The 21768-nt window shown below is 41.2% G+C and overlaps 2 protein-coding genes across 2 annotated transcripts in view; one reads left to right on the top strand and one right to left on the bottom strand.

Moving 5' to 3' along the window:
* TMEM116 (transmembrane protein 116) overlaps positions 1-8853 on the top strand; it is an 88710-nt gene extending 79857 nt beyond the window's left edge. The window contains exon 11 of the mRNA XM_049867074.1: positions 7051-8853. Within this exon, the coding sequence (XP_049723031.1) occupies positions 7051-7152 (102 nt within the window). The 3' untranslated portion in view covers positions 7153-8853. The remainder of the gene's footprint in view (positions 1-7050) is intronic.
* Positions 8854-9564: 711 nt separating this feature from the next.
* On the bottom strand, positions 9565-12098 carry LOC126066069 (disintegrin and metalloproteinase domain-containing protein 1a-like). The gene has a single exon (XM_049866894.1). It carries the CDS (start codon positions 12085-12087, stop codon positions 9565-9567), a length of 2523 nt encoding a protein of 840 aa, XP_049722851.1. The 5' UTR covers positions 12088-12098.
* Between the last annotated feature and the right edge of the window lie 9670 nt (positions 12099-21768).

Here is a 21768-nt window from a genome sequence, read left to right as displayed (position 1 = left end):
TATACATGTATAGACTTCACTGATTTTCTTTCTCTAGAAAGCCCAGCCTAAGACATCTTTAGTTCTTCAAGCATGCTTTAATACTGTTGTTTTAAATTCTGTCTCCATTATCCATCCTTCTAAAGAGGCAATCTCACTCCCTTCATCTTGTTGAATAGGCCATACTTTCAGTTTCTTTGCAACACCTTGTCTTTTTTTTTTTTTTTTTATTGAATCCAGGATATTACAATGTGATAATTTTCTCAATTCCCCCATCTACATGGTGATTTTGAAAGCACTAATTTCGGAAGAAAGTCTTAGGTGGGCATAACCTTCAGTCTTTGTTCTCTACTCCCTCCAGTACCCTGTGAGAGCCAGAGGCCTGCTGTCTGACCTACCAAGGTCAGAGAGACCCAGGTCATACCAAGGTTTCAGACCTTTTAGCTTGTAGACTGGTCAGGACAGACACATTGATCAGTCCACCTGAAGAATCTTCAGAGCCAGAGACTGGGGCCTTTTCTTTGTGAACACAGGAAGCTCTCAAATGGGCACAGCCTTCAGTCTTGGCCTACCAGCCCCTCTCCTGTCCTGTGAAAGCTCTGATTCAGACAAGACTGAGGTTTTCAGTCATTCAGGCCACTCACAGAGTGGTCAGAACATAGACACTGAACAGTCTGTCAGAACGTCTGTCCTACTTACTAAATAGCCAGGAACTAGGGGCCCTTCTTTGTACACAGGCTACTGGCCACTGTGCTGGGAGGGGTAGGGGGCAGGGAAAGTGGAAAAAGATTTTTCTACTATTTAAAATCCACATTTTTCTTAGTTATCTAGTGCTGTAATAACAGAAATACCACAAGCAGATGGCCTTAACAAAGAGAAATTTATTCTTTCACACTCTAGGAGGCTAGAAGTCTGAATTCAGGGTGCCAGTTTCAGGGGGAAGACTTTCTCTCTGTCGGTTCTGGGGGAAGGTCTTTGTCATCAATCTTCCCCTGATCTAGGAGCTTCTCAAAGCAGGGACCCTGGGTGCAAAGGATGCACTCCACTCCTAGCTCTTCTTTCTTGGCAGTCTGAGGTCCCACTCCTCTCTGCTCACTTCTTTTTTTATATCTCAAAAGAGATTGACTCAAGATAAAACAATCCTGTAGATTGAGTTCTGCCTCATTAATATAGCTGCCTCTAATCCTGCCTCATTAGCATCACTGAGACTAGAATTTACAACACATAGGATAACCATATCAGATCACAAAATGGAGGACAACCACACAATACTGAGACTTACAGCCTAGCCAAGTTGACACACATTTTGGGGGGATACAATTCAATCTACAACATTCCACCCTTTAGCCCTAAAAATTCATATCCTTGCTGTATGTAAAACACACTTACCCCTTCATATCATCCCAAAAGTCTTAAATCCACTTCAGTCCAGATTTCATCCTGGGGCAAAATTCCTCTTCAGGTGTGAAATCTAGAATACAAGTTATCTGCTTTCAAAGTACAGTGGTGAAACAGGCACAAGATAGACATTTTCATTACAAATGGGAGAAACTGGAGGGAAAGAAGGGATAACAGGCACCAAGCAAGTCAGCAGGAACACATTACATTAACTCCCAAGGCTTGAAAATAACCCTCTCTTCTGTGAGGTCATTTATACAATGGCCCTGCCCTCCAGACTTTGGGTATTGGCCATGCTCTCTGGTTTCTGAGTGGAGGCCCCTCAACCCTAGGCTTTAGCTTTGCCCTCCAGGCCCGCTGGGATGGAAACTCCACTCACTTGGATTTGGGTGGCCCCATTGTCCTAGTCCATCTGGGTGGTCACCCCTCCCCCTTAGCCCCGGCAGGCCCTGTTCTTCTCCTCCTTGGGTATGGCAGTCCCTCTCCCTCAGCTTTCGTCAGTGGATCTGGCCCCATCCCTCTGGCACTTGTGAATGGCAGCCTCACACTCCAGAACTGAGATGGTGAAGATCTGACTCTTTGAAATCTAGGAAGCCATGGCCCCACTCTTGAAACCCCAGAGACTGTGGCCCTAGCCTTTGAGATGAAGGAAGCTCTGCTGCTTGTGCTACTTGTCTCTTCAGCATCTGCTTTCTGGTTCCTTCGCCTCTTGGTGCCTTGGGCCTCTTGAGCCGGCCCGTAATCTGCCCTGCTTGGGCAAGTGATCTAAAGCTCTTTAACACTACCGATAAGTGCCTGGAGGCACCCTACTCTGGTTGGAAGTCGTTAAGCTCTCTTGTTCCATGGGTCAGCAAGCCTAGCTCCACCGATAAGTGCCTGGTGGTACCCTACTCTGCCTGGAAGTCTCCTGCCTGAAGGCAGTCAGCATTCTTGCTCCGTGGGTCAGCACCATGCTGACTAACACCAGTCTCCTGCTTCTGCTGCTGCTGTTTCTCTGCTGCTGCTTCTCACTGTCTGTACCATCTTTGGTGTTACAGCTCTCCTCATGTCCTTCTGAGCCCTCACTGGAATTGCCTTTTGATGTCCATGATTTCACCAACAGTCTCTTCAAGGCGATCTGTTGTTGTTGTTAGGTGCCATCGAATCGCTTCTGACTCATAGCGACCCTATAGGACAGAGTAGAACTGCCCTATAGGGTTCCCAAGGAGCGGCTAGCAGATTTGAATTGCCAACCTTTTGGTTAGCAGCCAAGCTTTTAACCGCTACGCCACCAGGGATACTCAATGCAATCTAGGCTTTTATTATTGTTGTTGATAGGTGCCATCAAGTTGATTCTGAATAATAACAACCCTACATACAATAGAACCAAACACTGCCCAGTCCTGCACCATCCTCAGGATTGTTGTTGTATTTGAGCCTATTGTTGCAGCCACTGTGTCAATCCCTCTCATTGAGGGTCTGCCTCTTTTTTGATGGCCGTGTACTTTATCAAGCATGATATCCTTCTCTTGGGACTGGTCCCTCCTGATAACATGTCCAAAGTCTGTGAGATGAAGTCTCACCATCCTTGCTTCTAACAAGCATTCTGGCTGTACTTCTTCCAAGACAGTTTGTTTGTTTTTTTGCCAGTCCATTGGATATTCAGTTTTCTTCAACCATGTCATAATTCAAAGGTGTCAATTCTTCCCTCTTCTTTATTCATTGTCCAACTTTTGCATGCATATGAGGCAATTGAAAATACCATGGCTTAGATCAGGTACATCTTAGTCCTCAAAGTGATATCTTTGCTTTTTCACATTTTAAAGAGGTCTTTTTCAGCAGATTCACCCAGTGCAATATGTTGTTTAATTTCTTGATTGCTGCTCCCGAGGACATTGATTGTAGATTCAAGTAAAGTAAAATTCTTGACAACTTCAATATTTTCTCCATTTATCATGATGTTTCTTACTTGTTCAGCTATGAGCATTTTTGTTTTCTTTACGTTGAGGTACAATTCATAATGAAGGCTGTAGTTTTTGATCTTCATCGGTAAGTGCTTTCAGTCCTCTTCATTTTCAGCAAGTAAGGTTGCGTAAGACTCATTGCAGGTTGTTGAGTCCTACTCCAATTGTGATGCCCCATTCTTCTTCACACAGGCCAGCTTCTCAGATTATTTGATCAGCGTACAGACTGAATGAGTATGGTGAAGGGATACTACCCTTACACACACCTTTCCTGACTTTAAACCATTCATTATCTCCTTGTCCTGTTCAAATGACTGCATAAGGGCAGGATCCTCATGAGCACAGTTAAGTGTTCTGGAATTCCCATTCTTTACAATGTTGTCCATAATTTGTTATGATACACACAGTCAAATGCCTTTGAGTAGTCAACAAAACACAGGTAAACATCTTTCTGGTATTCTCTGCTTTCATCCAAGATGCATCTGACATCAGCAGTGATATCCCTCATTTCACGTCCTTTTTGGAATCCGGATTGAATTTCTGGCAGCTCCCTGTCGGTATACTGCTGCAACTGCTTTGGAATGATTATCAGCAAAATTTTAATTATGTGTGATAATAATGATATTGTTAGATAATTTCTGCATTCTGTTGGATGACCTTTCTTTGGAATGGGCACAGATATGGATATCTTCCAGTCAGTTGACCAAGTAGTTGTCCTCAAATTTCTTGGCATAGACAAGTGAGTACCTCCAGCACTGCATCCATTTGTTGAAACATCTCAGTTGGTATTCTGTCAATACCCGGAGCCTTGTTTTTCGCCAATGCCTTCAGTACAGCTTGGACTTCTTCCTTTGGTACCATCAGTTCTTGAACAAATGCTGCCTCCTGAAATGGTTGAACATTGACCAGTTCTTCTTAGTACAGTGACTCTGTGTATTCCTTCCATTTTCTTTTGATGCTTTTTGTGTCATTCAATGTTTTCCCCATAGAATATTTCAGTATTGCAGCCCGAGGCTTGAATTTTTTTTCAATTCTTTTGGCTTGAGAAATGCCAAGTGTGTTCTTCCCTTTTGGTTTTCTAACTCCAGGTCTTTGCACATTTCTTTATAATACTATATTTTGTCTTCTTAAGCCAGTCTTTGAAATCTTCCGTTCACCTATTTTACTTCATCATTTCTTCTGTTTGCTTTAGCTACTTTATGCTCAAGAGCAAATTTCAGAATCTCTGCTGACATCCATTGTGGTCTTTTCTTTCTTTCCTGTCTTTTTAATGACCTCTTGTTTTCTTTATGTATGATGTCTTTGGTGTCATTCCACAACTCGCCTGGTCTTCAGTCTTTAGTATTCAGTACATCAAATCTGTTCCTGAAATGGTCTCTAAATTCAGGTGGGATATACTCAAGGTTGTATTTGGCTCTCGGGGACTTGCTCTTATTTTCTTGAGCTTTATCTTGAACTTGCATATATAAGCAATTGATGGTCTATTCCATGTCCTCCCCTGGCCTTGTTCTGACAAATCATATTGAGCTTTTCCATCGTCTTCCGCAGCTGTAGTCAATTTATGTTGTTGGAAAAAGGTATTTACAATGAAGAAGTCATTGGCCTTGCAAAATTCTCTCATGCAATCTCTGGCATTGTTTCTGTCACCAAGCCCGTATTTCCAACTACTAGTCCTTCTTTGTTTCCAGCTTTTGCATTCTAATCAGCAGTAATTATCAGTACATCTTGAGTGATCTTTGATCAACTTCAGACTGCAGAAGTTCATAAAAATCTTCAGTTTTCTCATCTTTGGCTTTAGTGGTTGGTGGATAAATTTGAATAATAGTCTTATTAACTGGTCTTCCTAGTAGGCATATGAATATTGTTCTATCACTGACAGGGTTGTACTTCAAGACAGATCTTGAAATGTTCTTTTTGATGATGAATGTAATGCCATACCTCTTCAATTTGTCATTCTTGGCATAATAGACCATATGATTGTCTGATTCAAAATGGCTAATACCAGCCTATTTCAGCTCACTTAATGCCTAGGATATTGATCTTTATGCATTACATTTTATTTCTGATGACTTTCCAATTCTCCTACATTCATACTTTGTACATTACATGTTCTAATTATTAATGGATGTTTGCAAGTGTTTCTTCTCATTTTGAATCATGCTATGTTAGCAAATGAAGGTCTCAAAAGCTTGACTTCATTCACATCATTAAAGTTGCTCTTCTTTGAGGAGGCAGCTCTTCCCCAGTCACATTTTCAGTGCCTTCCAACCTGAGGGGCTCATCTTCCGGCACTGTATTAAACAATATTCTGCTATTCACGAGGTTTTCACTGGCCAGTTTTTTCAGTAGATCACCAGATCCTTTTCCTTAGTCCATCTTAGCCTGGAGGGTCCACTGAAACCTGTTCACTGTGGGTGACCTTGCTAGTATTTGAAATACTGGTGGCATAGTTTCCAGCATCACAGCAACACACAGGCCACCACAGTACAACCAACTGACAGACAAGTGGCAGACTGATAGACTATTAGGCACTTTAAAACTCTTCCAGCCCCAACCTATTAACAGTTTTTAAAACACTTCTACATTTTAGGTATCTGTTAGAGCATCACCCCACTCCCGGTACCAAATCCTGTTAGTTACCTAATGCTGCTATAACAGAAATACCACAAGTGGATGGCTTTAATAAACAGCAATTTATTTTCTCACAGTTTAGGCGGCTAGAAGCCCAAATTTAGGGTGTCAGCTCCAGGGAATGCTTTCTCTCACAGTCCATTCTGGGGGAAGGTCCTTGTCATCCATCTTCCCCTGGTCTAGGAGTTTCACAATGTGGGGACCACAGATCCAAAGGACATGCTCTGATCCTGGCACTTCTTTCTTCGATTCCTTGAGGTACCACTCCTCTTTGCTTGCTTTTCTCTTTTATATCTCTAAAGAGATTGACTCAAGATACAAACTAATCCTGTAGATACAGTCCTGCCTCATTAACATAACTGCCTCTGCTTCTGCCTCATTAACATCATAAAGGTTTGGATTTGTAACACATAGGATAATCAAATCAGATCACAAAATGGAGGACAGCCACACAATACTGGGAATCATAACCTAACCAAGTTGACACACATTTTGGGGGGACACAATTTAATCCATAACAGCCATTATCTTGCAACTTGTTGCCATCCTTCATCTATTTTTTCTGAGTTCTTACAGGGTTGAGGGCAGATGTCTAGTAGCTTTTCTTGGTGCTCATGTGGGAGGGTCAGGATCTTAGACCTGTTCTCACTGCAAAATGTTCTTATTGCTCTTTTATTGAGAGTTCAATGACACTTTTGGCCCCAGACAAAACAATATCTTGTTCAAGACTGAAGTTTGGGGATGCAAGAAGCTAAATTTTCTTCAAACTAATGTATCATTTTGTCTTCATTATTGGCAGAATGTAGGTTTTCTATAAATTGGGTTTATTTTTTCCTTTCACTGAGCCCCAGAGAAGGGAGTAGAGTTTGACTCTGGGTTAGAGAAACGTTCTTTTTTTCTTTTTAAATAATTTTTGTTGTGCTTTAAGTGAAAGCTTACAAATCAAGTCAGTCTCTCACACAAAAACCCATATACACCTTGCTACACACTCCCAATTACTCTCCCCCTGATGAGACAGCCTGCTATCTCCCTCCACTCTCTCTTTTCATGTCCTTTTCTTCAGCTTCTAACCCCCTCTATCCTCTCATCTCCCCTCCAGGCAGGAGATGCCAACGTAGTCTCAAGCATCCACCTGATCCAAGAAGCTCACTCCCCACCAGCATCCCTTTCCAACCCATTGTCCAGTCCAATCCATGTCTGAAGAGTTGGCTTCGGGAATGGTTCCTGTCCTGGGGCAACAGAAGGTCTGGGGGCCATGACCACCGGGGTCCTTCCAGTAGAGAGACATTCTTAAAGGGACTCCAACAGGGACAAGAAAGGATGTCCGGTCAGGGCCAAGGAGAGAGATGGCCTATGTAAGTCCCCCAGTGGAGGGGCAAGACCTGTAGACTCCAGAAACATTATTATCTACAGCATTCAAATATGTTTTCTTCACGTTGTAATTCACCTTTGTTTTCTCCAAGTCTGGATAAAAACTGTAGAGCCTGGACTTGGCTATGCCTTGGGGGACTAAGGAAAGAGCCTGGGACTCCACTGGCTTAAGGTAGCCCAGAGAGAACAAAGCAGCCCAGAGATGGCAGGTGAAGGATTGCAAGAAGTCATGATCAGAGTCTTCTGAAGTGGCAGCTGGCTGGGTCATGAATGGCTACCAACACAGACTAGTGTACCGTGTAAGCATTCCTCGGAATCCCCCACACATATTGGGAGATTACATAACCCAGGCAAAAGAATGCACTTCCTAGAGGCAGTCATACATATTGCGGAATAGGCTGTTTCACCCAAACTTTACAGGGAATGCTGACCTTTGAACTTTGTAGATTTCAAACCCCGAATTATACCTACCTGCTCACTCCTCCCCACATAAAAACTGATCACTTTTCTGCCATTGTCTACCTAATAGCCTTAACCCTTCACTTCCCGAAGTTTGGTGTTTTATAATCTTTCTATGACTATCTTGATTGTTCATCAGTCTGCAGCAGTATTGCACCTGAGCAAGATTTTGGTCATTCCATGGCCACAAACTGGCAAGAGGCATCCTGCCCAGGGGAGGAATCTGGTCCTGTATTTCAAAGTTGGCTGTGGTTAAATCACTCACGTGATAAACATTTATTAAACACCTACAGTGTACAGGGCCCACAGAGCTGAATAAGATGTAAACCTGCCTCTCCATGATGTCAGGATCTAAGAGCAGAAAAGACACTTCAATAGACATTGACTGTACAATGTGGTAGGTTCACAGTAGAGATCAGCATCCATTTGTAAGGCTTTCCTTCATTAGAGTCACTGAGGAGAAGCCCAGTTCTAGGCAATTGCAGACGTATTGAGTGTCTTCTCCCTCACTTCTTTTACTCAAGTGAAAGTCTCCTGGAGGCAGCGGGGAATGTAGATGCAGTCATACCAGGGGAGGCACCCAGGCTCCACCTTTATTAGCACTAGACTGCTTTTATCATTTCTTTGGCTTCTGTTTCCTCATGTTCTAGATAGAGGCCTGAGAGGGTGGTTTGGAGGAATAAATTAAGACAATGAGAGTAAAGAGTTTAACACGGTGTGTGGGACAGAATGAGTTATATTAATATTATACTTTCTTTGTGCTGTCTTTGAAAGAAGTAATTGACACCTGCAAAGTTCTGTTACCTATAACAGGAAGATTCCTTCTAACTGTAAATCAGTAAGTTACTAATTACAATAAATAGCAGAGAAAATAATAATTTCATGTATGTACGCAGCACTGTGGTAGGTGCCTCTATACTGAGAGGTACTTGAAAGGCTAACTGCTACCAGCAGGTGACTTGGGATATCTGAGGTTTGAAAATTTATTCCAAGAACATTAGTATACAGGAAGAGCTATGAAAACTGTGCTAGGAAAAAAAATCTCTTAGCTAAAAAGAGAATATAGCCATTGGAAGGGCCTGGAAATACTGGGGTGGAGGGGTGGGGTGGGTGGGAGGAATTGAATATACAGCATATTAAACATCTGCCAGATTTGGGAAGTTATATGGCTATACAACACTGCCTCCTTAACCCAGGATAAATGAGGCTTTTCTGTCTTATCAGATCTAGTTTCTCCCACAGAACCAAAGCCAATAACCACAGGGGACCTCAAGATATGCCTCATCTCTCATTTCATGAATGCACATTTATAGGACAAATTAAAACAACCAATTATATAAACAACTGCCCTGACATTATAGACAGTTGTTACTTGAGGTGAAAATTCCAGCAATAGGAGTAAATACAGGTATAGATAAAACTATATGTAAATTTAAATGAAAGATGGCATGTCCTGGAAAACATTTTCTAGTGAGAAAAAAGTTGACCCTTTTGAGACAAGGACTTTGCTGTCAAAGATTTATTTAAAGAGTACAGATGAAATTCTTTCATAAATGAAGAAGAGCAAAAATTTGTAAAATAATAATTTAATGTATTCATTTTAGTAAATAAAATCATAATTACTAAAATGAATAAAGAAAGTAGGGGGAACTCCTCTTTTATATATAGTTCCTCATCAGAGTCACTGGAACTAGCACTTCCCACTTAACCTTTGCTTCACTGAGCCTCTCATTCCTACCCAGTGCTTCAGTTGTTTGATATAGTTGGCTTCATTCTCCCACTACTAGTCTTCTGACCCTGGTTCTTCCTCTTCTTCACCACCTTCCTCTTCTGGGGCCTCTTCTTCTGGGGCCTCTTCTTCTGGCTCCTCTTCTTCTGGCGCCTCTTCTTCTGGGGCCTCCTCTTCTGGGACCTCTTCTTCTGGAACCTCTTCTTCTGGGGCCTCTGCTGGGATCTCCTCTGGAACCTTTTCGGTGGGAGGAGGTTGTTTTTTTGCACCACGTAACTTACATACACAACAGATGATGCATAAACATAGTAATAACAGTAAAAGAACCACAGGAATTGATACAATTAGCAAATCTAGGAGGGGTTTTTCTTTCAAGTAAACAGATTGCTCACCCCCACCACCTCCTCCACTTTCGCTAGGCTTGCCAGGGGAACCACTGTCCACGCTACCCCCAGTGCCTGGTTGACTGCAGTTAGGTGGGGCAAAGCCATCCCTACAATGGCAGTGTTGTAAATTGTTGCACACTCCTCTCCCATGACACGTTACGGCTGGATCACACTCAAAGGTGAGCGTACTGTAATCAGTACAGGAGTAATTGAAACAGACCTTGTTTGGGGCACAGTAAGTCCCACTCTGCACGTCTCCGTCATCAGGAATATCAGTACCATCATAAGCATCTAAGCCAAAACACCATTCTTTTGTATCAGGGATCTGAATCACTGTATGTTGGGGTTTGATTATTGGTAAGTAGTCAATATCAGTACATACAAGTTTCCCACAGAATACGTTATCACCATCACACTGAACGTATCTTGGGTTAGACGAAGTAGGACGGCCACAGTTTCCAAACCTGTCCCCTTTGCTGTTCAATGAAGTGTAACAATTTTTGGGGGCAGACTTTGCATGGAACCCATAAATACTCCTGCACTGATGATCAGGGCTGTTACACTGACCCTCAACACAAGCTTTCGTTCCTTCACAAGATGTGCCATCTTGCTTGTACACATCTGCGGGGCATGCTTCAGATTTACCATCACAATACTCTGGGAGGTCACAATCTCCCTGAATGTGACGGCAAGGCGTTCCCTTTGCTTTGAATTTGCAGGAAGAACAGCACAATCCATTACTGCATTGTGCCTCCGGCTTCAGTCTACATGTTGGGTCACAGCATGGGTGAGTGGCACAGTTAGGACCACAGTCACACTCTTCCATGTCCTCCACCACACCATTTCCACAGGAGGCATCCCTACGTGTACGACCTTTGTGCCCTGGCTTGTTAAACAGACACGCCCCTTTGTGTTCATGGAGAAACTGGTAGAAGGAGTCAGAGCTACAGTTGCTGAAGCCACTTACTTTGGTGATGTTTTCATGCATGAGGCAAAAGTACTTATCTTTACAAATGCAGGCCGAATGGTCGTGCTCAATACCCAAGTTGTGCCCCAGCTCATGGACCATGAGTGCGGCAAACAGGAGGACATCTTCATGAGGGAAGGATTCAACAGCTGCTGCAAAACCCCTTGAACAGGCACCACTGAGAAATGCCTGTCCCATGGTCTGTCCGGGATGATGCCCAACAATCATGTGAGCAACATCATGCTTCGCACGACTGAAGAGCTTCTGTTGCCTCCAGCTGTTGAAATTCCTGAGTGTAACTCTCAAGTCCACGGGGACCTCTATTAGGTCCCCCTCGGTCCAGATCTCCATTCCGGCCAGCACTACCTCTGTGTTTATTCCCCTAGTGAAGCTGTTGGCCAGAGCAATGATGTCCATCACTCCCTGGATTGTCTTATTAACGTTACTGCCCCACATTTGGAACCGCTGGTGGTTCACCACGACAAACATTTCCACGTACTTGGTGTGTGACCACAAGTAGGAAGGCACCCCTAGATTATGAAGCTTCCTGCTCCCTTGTTGCTGGCTGATGGACACCCCTTGTTGATTCTTATTGGAGGTGACACTACAGGAGACTGGAGCTTGGTGTGCCAAGGTGTACAGCACATGTTCAAACCGTTTAGAAGACTCCATGGGCTCAATGCCATAGGATTGTTCCTCCTTAATCAGGATGCCCTTGAGGCCTGAACATGTGTTGACAGAAACAAAAGAGCCTGGGACTCCTTCTATGTAGCCTTCATAGTAGCAGTCCTGTGAGATGAAAGGCATATCTTGCTCCAGGATCCCATTGTGGTAGCTGAAGACCCGAAAGTCGCTTACAAAATAGTCTTTCTTCACCTTCAAGTGAATCACCTGTTTCTGGCCCTGGATATATAGCGTGTAGGATGCCTTTTCCACTGGGTCTTCCCTTCCCTTCACTGTCAGACTCTGGGGGATGATGGTTTCGTAGGAGGAGTAATACACCGATTCTGTGCCGCAGTACATTCTTGAGAAAAAAATCATTGCCACGAGCAACATGATCCCCAACTTGACATGTGAAGGTACTGGTCCTAGCCCCAGCCTTAAGTCCTTCATCTGGGGAGCCCAAGTCTGAAGTGCTCTTTCAGTCTCATTCATAATCGTTTGGTTTTTCTGTAGAGAAGGCAGGATGGAGGCAGAGTCTCTCACTGCGGCTGCCACTGACATGGTCCAAATGAATCAGTTGATGATGCAGGGCCTGTGTCCATCAGCAGCTCTCCCGGACATGCCAACCTTCGGAGACTCAGGTGGTAGCCCCAGGTATATGCTGGCTGCCTAACGGATGGCAGCGACCTACCTCTTGAGAGTTACAGCCTTTTGCTGTGTCTCTTCCTAGTCTTTCTGATCTATTGTCCTTCAGAAAGTTTCCTTATTCTGTGACGTCCTTCCACAGCATCAGCTTCAGTGCTCCCTGACTAAGCCTTTGACATCATGGAGGGATGTATCATGAAGAAAGACTACAGACTATATAATGTAAGACGGTACCTTGAGAGAGGAAACAAAATCTCTATGCCTCTTAGAACACCCCTCCCCCGTCCTCTCCTGTCGTCCGTTGCTCACCTAAGTTGCTCACCTAACTCCAAATGTTCCATACCAGGGGACTTGGAGGGCACACGCCATTGCCCGTTTCCTATCTTCTAAAACTCTTGGTCTGTAGCCCGTGGCCCATCTTAACCCAGGACATTCTTTTCCCTCAGTGAGGCATTGTAATGATGTGTGCATCTCACGGGCCAGTCTCTTAGGTAAGCCAAGTGAGGTGGCTGCCTTTTGCCCCAAGATAGACCTGAGTGGGGTTGTGATCCACAGGGCAGGGTCCAGACACCTCTCACAGAAGTGTTAGAGCCTATACCATGGTCTTTCCTGGCATTGTTCCGTTTCTCCAGGCCCGTAATCTCCTATAGATGGCCCTGACATATTAATAACCTAAAATTATGTCTGTTGAAGACCAAGTATCCTAAAAGTCTCCCCTGCATTTGTTCATCTTTATATCCCTAGGCCTAGAAGAGTGCTTGTCCTTGAGTAAATGAACAAAAATTATTTATTAAATGATTAAATAACTCATGGGCACGGGTGCTGCGTTGTCTAATATGCTGCATGTTGTCTGTGTTTCATGCCTTCCTCAACTAAAAGTGTCTTCATAGAAACTGCTAACTAATCACACTTTATGATCCTACAATTCTTACTGCATTTCACTGGTCAGCTGCCTCTCCTAATTTCTTCTTGCCTAATATTTTACTGAGAAAAATAGAAGCAATTCAAGGAGAACTTTCACATGTAGCCCCCAGATGAATCCACCTGTATCTGTATTTTATTCCTATTATAGTGGATGAACTAGTCCCTGGTGGTACAAATGGTTAAGCAGTTGACTACCAGCCTAAAGCTTGGTTCAGACCTACCCAGAGTTGTCTTGGAAGACAGGGTTGGTGATCTTCTCAAAGATCACAGCTTTGAAAACCCTTTGGAGAAGCTCTACTCTGTATCATGGGGTCACCATGAGTCGCAGTCAACTTGACAGCACTGAACAACAACAATAACAACATGTTGTTGTTGTTGTTAGGTGCCATCGAGTCGGTTCCGACTCATAGCGACCCTGTGCACAACAGAACGAAACACTGCCTGATCCTGCGCCATCCTTACAATCGTCATTATGCTTGAGCCCATTGTTGCAGCCACTGTGTCAGTGAGGGTCTTCCTCATTGAGAGTCTTCCTCTTTTCCGCTGACCCTGTACTCTGCCAAGCATGATGTCCTTCTCCAGAGACTGATCCCTCCTGACAACATGTCTAAACTATATAAGATGCAGTCTCGCCATCCTTGCTTCTAAGGAGCATTCTGGTTGTACTTCTTCCAAGACAGATTTATTCGTTCTTCTGGCAGTCCATGGTGTATTCAATATTCTTTGCAAACACCGCAATTCAAAGGCGTCAATTCTTCTTCGGTCTTCCTTATTCATTGTCCAGCTTTCACATGCATATGATGCGATTGAAAATACCATGGCCTGGGTCAGGTGCACCTTAGTCTTCAGGGTGACATCTTTGCTCTTCAACACTTTAAAGAGGTCCTTTGCAGCAGATTTACCCAATGCAATGCGTCTTTTGATTTCTTTACTGCTGCTTCCATGGCTGTTGATTGTGGATCCAAGTAAAATGAAATCCCTGACAACTTCGATCTTTTTTTTCTCCCTTTATCATGATGTTGCTCATTGGTCCAGTTGTAAGGATTTTTGTCTTCTTTATGTTGAGGTACAATCCATACTGAAGGCTGTGGTCTTTGACCTTCATTAGTAAGTGCTTCAAGTCCTCTTCACTTTCAGCAAGCAAGGTTGCGTCATCTGCATAACACTGTTCCTCACTGTTCTTTATGGATGCGTAGTATTCCATTGTGTGAATATACCATAGTTTTTTATCCATTCATCCATTGATGGGCACCTTGGTTGCTTCCATCTTTTTGCTGTTGTAAACAGTGCTGCAGTGAACATGGGTGTGCATATATCTGTTCATGTAAAGGCTCTTATTTCTCTAGGCTATAGTCCAAGGAGTGGGATTGCCGGGTCATATGGTAGTTCTGGAAACCCTGGTGGCATAGTGGTTAAGTGCTACGGCTGCTAACCAAAGGGTCGGGAGTTCAAATTCATGAGGCGGTCCTTGCAAACTCTACGGGGCATTTCTACTCTGTCCTATAGGGTCGTTATGAGTCGGAATCAACTCGATTGCACTGGGTTTTTTTTGGTTTATAGTAGTTATATTTCTAGCTTTTTAAAGAAGCACCAAATCAATTTCCAATGTGGTTGTACCATTTTACATTCCCACCAGCAGTGTAGAAGTGTTCCAGTCTCTCCACAACCTCTCCAACATTTATTGTTTTGTGTTTTTGGATTAATGTCAGCCTTGTTGGAATGAGATGGAATCTCACTGAAGTTTTGATTTGCATATCCCCAATGGCTAATGATCGTGAGCATTTCCTCATTTATCTGTCAGCTACCTGAATGTCTTCTTTAGTGAAGTGTCTGTTCATATCTTTTGCCCATTTTTTTATTGGGTTATTTGTCTTTTTGCAGTTGAGTTTTTTTGCAGTATTATGTAGATTTTAGAAATCAGGCAGTGATCGGAAATGTCATAGCTAAAAACTTTTTCCCAGTCTGTAGGTAATCGTTTTACTCTTTTGGTGACATCTTTGGATGAGCATAGGTATTTGATTTTTAGGAGCTCCCAGTTACCTAGTTTTTCTTCTGCATTGTTGGTAATGTTTTGTATACTGTTTATGCCATGTATTAGAGCTCCTAGTGTTGTCCCTATTTTTTGTTCCATGATCTTTATCGTTTTAGATTTTATATTTAGGTCTTCAATTTGAGTTAGTTTTTGTGCATAGTGTGAGGTATGGGTCTTGTTTCACTTTTTTGCAGATGGATATCCAGTTATGCCAGCACCATTTGTTAAAGAGACTATCTTTTCTCCAATTAACTGACACTGGGCTTTGTCAAATATCAGCTGCTCATATGTGGATGGATTTTCAATTCTGTTCCATTGGTCTATGTGCTGTTGTACCACTACCAGGCTGTTTTGACTACTGTGGTGGTATAATAGGATTTAAAATCAGGTAGAGTGAGGCCTCCCACTTTGTTCTTCTTTTTCAGTAATGCTTTACTTCTCTGGGGCCTCTTTCCCTTCCATATGAAATTATTGATTTGTTTCTCCATCTCATTAAAAAATGTCGTTGGAGTTTGGATCAGAATTGCATGGCATCTAGAGATCGCTTTTGGTAGAATAAACATTTTTACAGTGTTAAGCCTTCCTATCCATGAGCAAGGTATGTTTTTCCACTTACGTAAGTCTCTTTTGGTTTCTTGCAGTTTTCTATGTATAGGTCTTTTACATCTCTGGTAAGATTTATTCCTAAGTATTTTATCTTCTTGGGCACTACTGTAAATGGTATTGATTTGGTGATTTCCTCTTTGATGTATTTTTTGTTGGTGTAGAGGGATCCAAATGATTTTTGTATGTTTAACCCGTATTCTAATGCTCTGCTGAACTTTTCTATTTCGGTAGTTGTCTTGAGGATTCTTGAGGGTCTTATGTGTATAAGATCATGTCATCAGCAGATAGAGATACTTTTACTTTTTCCTTGCCAATCTGGATGCCCTTTATTTCTTTATCTAGCCTAATTGCTCTGGCTAGGACCTCCAGCACAATGTTGAATAAGAGTGGTTATAAAGGGCATCCTTGTCTGGTTTCCAGTCTCAAGGGGAATGCTTTCAGACTCTCTCCATTTAGGATGATGTTGGCCTTCGGCTTTGTATAAATGCCCTTCATTATGTTGAGGAATTTTCCTTGTGTTCCTATTTAGCTGAGTTTTTTTTTTTTATCATGAATGGGTGCTGAACTTTGCCAAAGCCTTTTCAGCATGGATTGATAAAATCATGTGGTTCTTGTCTTTTGTTTTATTTATATTTTTATATAGATTACATTAATTGTTTTTCTGATGTTGAACCATCCCCGCATACCTGGTTTGAATCCCACTTGGTCATGGTGAATTATTTTTTTGGTATGTTGCTGAATTCTGTTGGCCAGAATTTTGTTGAGGATTTTTGCATCTAAGTTCATGAGGGATATAGGTCTGTAATTTTTTTCTGTGTGTGGTGTCTTTAGCTGGTTTTGGTATCAGGGATATGCTGGGTTCATAAAATGAGTTTGGGAGTATTCTGTCCTTTTTTATACTCTGAAATACTTTTAGTGGTAGTGGGGTTACCTCTTCTCTGAAAGCTTGGTAGAATTCTGCAGTGAAGCCATCCAGGCCAGGGCTTTTTTTTGTTAGGAGTTTTTTTTTTAATTACCTTTTCAATCTCTTCTTTTGTTATGGGTCTATTTAGTTGTTCTTCATCTGTGTTAGTTTAGGTAGGTAGTGTGTTTCTAGGAATTCATCCATTTCTTCTAGGTTTTCAAATTTGTTAGAGTACAATTTTTTATAGTAATCTAATATGATTCTTTTAATGTCAGTTGGGCCTGTTGTATTATCGCCCATCTCACTTCTTATTTGGGTTATTTGCTTCCTCTCCTGTTTTTCTTTTGTCAGTTTAGCCAGTGGTTTATCAATTTTGTTAATTTTTTCAAAGAACCAGCTTTTGGTTTTATTAACTCTTCCAATTGTTTTTCTGTTTTCTATTTCATTTAGTTCTGCTCTGATTTTTATTATTTCCTTTCTTCTAGTGCCTGAAGTTTTTTTGTTGTTGTTGTTGTTGCTCTCTACTTGTTCAAGTGGTAGGGATAATTCTTTGATTTTGTCCCTTCTTTTTGGGTGTGTGCATTTGTTGATATAAATTGACCTCTGAGCAGTGCTTTTGCCGTGTCCCAAAGGTTCTGATAGGAAGTGTCTTCATTCTCACTGGATTCTATGAATTTCTTTGTTCCCTCCTTAATGTCTTCTATAACCCAGTCTTTTTTCAGCAGGGTATTGTTCAGTATCCAAGTATTTGATTTCTTTTCCCTGCTTGTTCTGTTATTGATTTCTACTTTTATGGCTTTGTGGTCAGAAAAAGATGCTTTGTAATATTACGATGTTTTGGATTCTGCTAAGGCTTACTTTTTGACTTAATATGTGGTCTATTCTAGAGAATGTTCGATGTGTACTAGAAAAGAATATATACTTGACTGCTGTTGGGTGGAGTGTTCTGTATATATCTGTAAGGTCAAGTTGGTTGATTGTGGCATTTTTTAGATCTTCCATGTCTTTATTGAGCTTCTTTCTGGATGTCCTGTCCTTCACTCAAAGTGGTGTGTTGAAGTCTCCTGCTGAAATTGTGGAGCTGTCTGTCTCACTTTTCAATGCTGTTAGAGTTTCTGTATCTTAAAGCTCTGTCCTTGGTTGCATAAATATTTAATACGGCTATATCCTCTTGGTATATCGTCCCTTTAATCATTTTATAATGTCCTTCCTTATCCTTTGTGGTGGATTTAACTTTAAAGTCTATTTTGTCAGAAATTGATATTGCCTCTCCTCTTTTTTGATTGTTGTTTGCTTGATACATTTTTTCCATCCTTTGAGTTTTAGTTTGTGTCTCTGAGTCTAAGGTGTGTCTCTTGTAGGCAGCATATAGACGGATCGTGTTTTTTTTTAATCCATTCTGCCACTCTCTGTCTCTTTATCTGTGCATTTAGTCCATAACATTCAGTGTCATTCTGGGTAGGTATGAGTTAGTGCTGTCATTTTGATGTCTTTTTTTGTGTGTTGTTGACAGTTTCTTTTTCCCACTTAATTTTTTGTGCTGAGTAGTTTATCTTTATGTATTATCTTTTCATCTTATTCATTGCTGTTGATTTTGCTTCTGATGAGTCTGTATTTTTTCATGTATTTTATTTTGATGAGTACAACAGTTAGTCTCCTTTCTGGTTACCTTAATATTTACCCCTATTTTTCTAAGTTTAAACCTAATTTTCATCTGTTTATATTGCCTTGTCTTCCTCTCCATATGAAAGATCTATGACTACATTTCTTATTTTTTTTTTCTAGTCCCTCTTTATTATTTTAATGTAGTCTTGTTTTACATAATGCCATTGCTGTTTCCCTGTTTTGAGTGTTTTTTTATCTTGATTTATTTTTGTGAATTCCCTGTCTGGATTAAGATCTGATTGCTCTGTCCAGTGTTCTAGTCTTGGGTTGATACCAGATATTATTGATTTTCTAACCAAAGAATTCCCTTTAGTATATCTTGTAGTTTTGGTTTGGTTTTTACGAATTCCCTAAACTTCTGTTTATCTGGAAATGTCCTAATTTCACCTTCATATTTGAGAGATAGTTTTGCTGGATATATGATTCTTGGCTGGCAATTTTTTTCCTTCAGTGCTTTATATATGTCATCCCATTGCCTTCTTGCCTGCATGGTTTCTGCCGAGTAGTCTGAGCTTATTCTTATTGACTCTCCTTTGTAGGTGACTTTTCGTTTATCCCTAGCTGCTCTTAAAATTCTCTCTTGAAGCAGCTACAAAAAACCCAAGGACTAAAAATCCTTCCCTGACTTCCCGAAATTGGACTAAAAATACAGAACCAGCTCCAGCCAAGCATATGAGATCCACAGTCTTGGGCTTTCATCCCTATAGGGAACGAGGTGGCTATTATAATGCAAAGGCAATCCAATAGGGATCTGACTGTAATTGTCTTAGTGGATTACTGGAAAGACAAGTTTCCCAGGTCTGATATCTCTACGTATTCAACAGAGCCGTTACTGACCCATAACGGGGAACTGAGGGCTGAAGCTCCCCCCAGACCACCTAGCCTCCTGCCTTAGGGGTCTGAGGATGGTGACACCTACAAATCTGTAGAGGTACTTGCATTGGGTGCCTGAGGTACAGCTGCAGAGCCCACCCACCAAAGTGCTTTAGGAATAGAGACACACCTACCTCACTGGCACTTGGGGGAAGTCTGTCCTGCGCCCCCTGGAGTGTGACCCCCTGCTGCTACTAAAATCTGGTACACGCAACTATCACCACTACTACTCTAGGTGGATAGGTGACAGTCTGCACCACACACTTGGTGACCCAAAATCAGATTCTACTCAAGAATAGTGAATGGACTCTTAGGCTTATATATCTGGTAACAGCCCAAACCAGCTGGTAATAGGACATAAGTGATTCAAAGGCTACAACAATCAAGACAGCACAATCTACTAGCCCATCTACGTATATTGAAAGAAAACAAAACAAGATAAGACTCAGTGAGCAAATATAAAATAAATCACTACAATATCTCATAGATGGCTCGGAGACAGCAGTCGATATCAAACCACATAAAGAAGCAGACCATTATTGCTTCTACAACTCCCCAAATTAAAGAATCAAAATCTTTCCCAAATGAAGATACAATCCTGGAATTTCCAGATGCAGAATATAAAAAACTAATTTACAGAATGCTTCAAGACATCAGGGATGACCTCATAAATGAAATAAGGCAATCTACAGAAAATGCCAAGGAACACACTGATAAAGCAGTTGAAGAAATCAAAAAGATTATTCAAGAACATAGTGGAAAAATTAATAAGCTGCAAGAATCCATAGAGAGCATTCAGAAATCCAAAAGATTAACAGTAAAATTACAGAATTAGACAACTCAGTAGGAAGTCAGAGGAGCAGAATCGAGCAATTGGAATGCAGAGTGGGGGATCTGGAGAACAAGGGAATTGACACCAATATAGCTGAAAAAAAAAAACACATAAAAGAATTAAAAAAAAATGAAGAAACCCTAAGAATCATGTGGGACTCTATCAAGAAGAATAATTTGCGTGTGATTGGAGTTCCAGAACAGGGAGGGATAACAGAAAATACAGAGAGAATAGTTGAAGATCTGTTGGCTAGTTGAAGATCTGTTGGCTAGTTGAAGATCTGTTGGCAGAAAACTTCCCTGATATCATGAAAGACGAAAGGATATCTATCCAAGATGCTCATCGAACCCCATATAAGATTGACCCAAAAAGAAAATCACCAAGACATATTATCATCAAACTTGCCAAAACCAAAGATAAAGAGAAAATTTTAAAAGCAGCCAGGGATAAAAGAAAGGTCTCCTACAAAAGAGAATCAATAAGTTCAGACTACTCAGCAGAAACCATGCAGTCAAGAAGGCAATGGGATGACATATGGAGAGCACTGAAGGAGAAAAACTGCCAGCCAAGGATCATATATCCAGCAAAACTCTCTCTCAAATATGAAGGTGAAATTAAAACATTTACAGATAAACGCAAGCTTAGAGAATTTGCAAACACAAAACCAAAGCTACAAGAAATACTAAAGGAAATTGTTTGGTCAGAAAATCAATAATATCAGATACCAGCACAACACAAAGTCACAGAACAGAACATCCTGATACCAATTCAAATAGGGAAATCACAAAAACAAATTAAGATTAATTTTAAAAAGAAAAAAATGCTCAAAACAAGGAATCATTAAAGTCAACATGTAAAAGATCACAATAATCAAAAAGAGGGACTAAATACAGGAGGCATAAAACTGCCATATGGAGAGGGAAACAAGGCGATATAGGACAATACAAGTTAGGTTTTTACTTAGAAAAATAGGGGTAAATATTAAGGTAACCACAAAGAGGTATAACAACTCCACAACTCAAAATAAAAACCAAGAAAAACATAACGACTCAGCAAACATAAATTCAACTACTATGAAAATGAGGAACACACAATTTACAAAGAAAAACGTCTCAGCACAAGAAAGTAAGTGTAAAAAATGAAATTGTCAGCAACACACACAAAAGCATGAAAATGACAGCACTAAACACATACTTATCTATAATTACGCTGAATGTAAATGGACTAAATGGACCAATAAAGAGACAGAGAGTCTCAGACTGGATAAAGAAACATGATCCATCTATACGCTGCCTACAAGAGACACACCTTAGACTTAGAGACACAAACAAACTAAAACTCAAAGGATAGAAAAAAAATATATCAAGCAAACAACAAGCAAAAAAGAGCAAGAGTAGCAATATTAATTTCTGACAAAATAGACTTTAAAGTTAAATCCACCACAAAGGATAAAGAAGGACACTACATAATGATTAAAGGGACAATAGATCAGGAAAATATAACCATATTAAATATTTATGTACCCAATGACAGGGCTGCAAGATACATAAAAGAAACTTTAACAGAACTGAAAAGTGAGATAGACACCTCCACAATTATAGTAGGAGCCTTCAACACACCACTTTCGGAGAGGACAGGACTTCCAGTAAGAAGCTCGATAGAGACACGGAAGACGTAATTGCTCCAGTCAACCAACTTGACCTCATAGACTTATACAGAACACTCCACCCATTAGCTGCAAAGTATACTTTTTTTTTCTAG

Source organism: Elephas maximus, chromosome 22 (genome assembly GCF_024166365.1).
Source record: "Elephas maximus indicus isolate mEleMax1 chromosome 22, mEleMax1 primary haplotype, whole genome shotgun sequence".
Classification (NCBI taxonomy): Eukaryota; Metazoa; Chordata; class Mammalia; order Proboscidea; family Elephantidae; genus Elephas; species Elephas maximus.
Note: the sequence above shows the minus strand (reverse complement) of the source record. Positions and strands in the feature narration are given on the sequence as shown.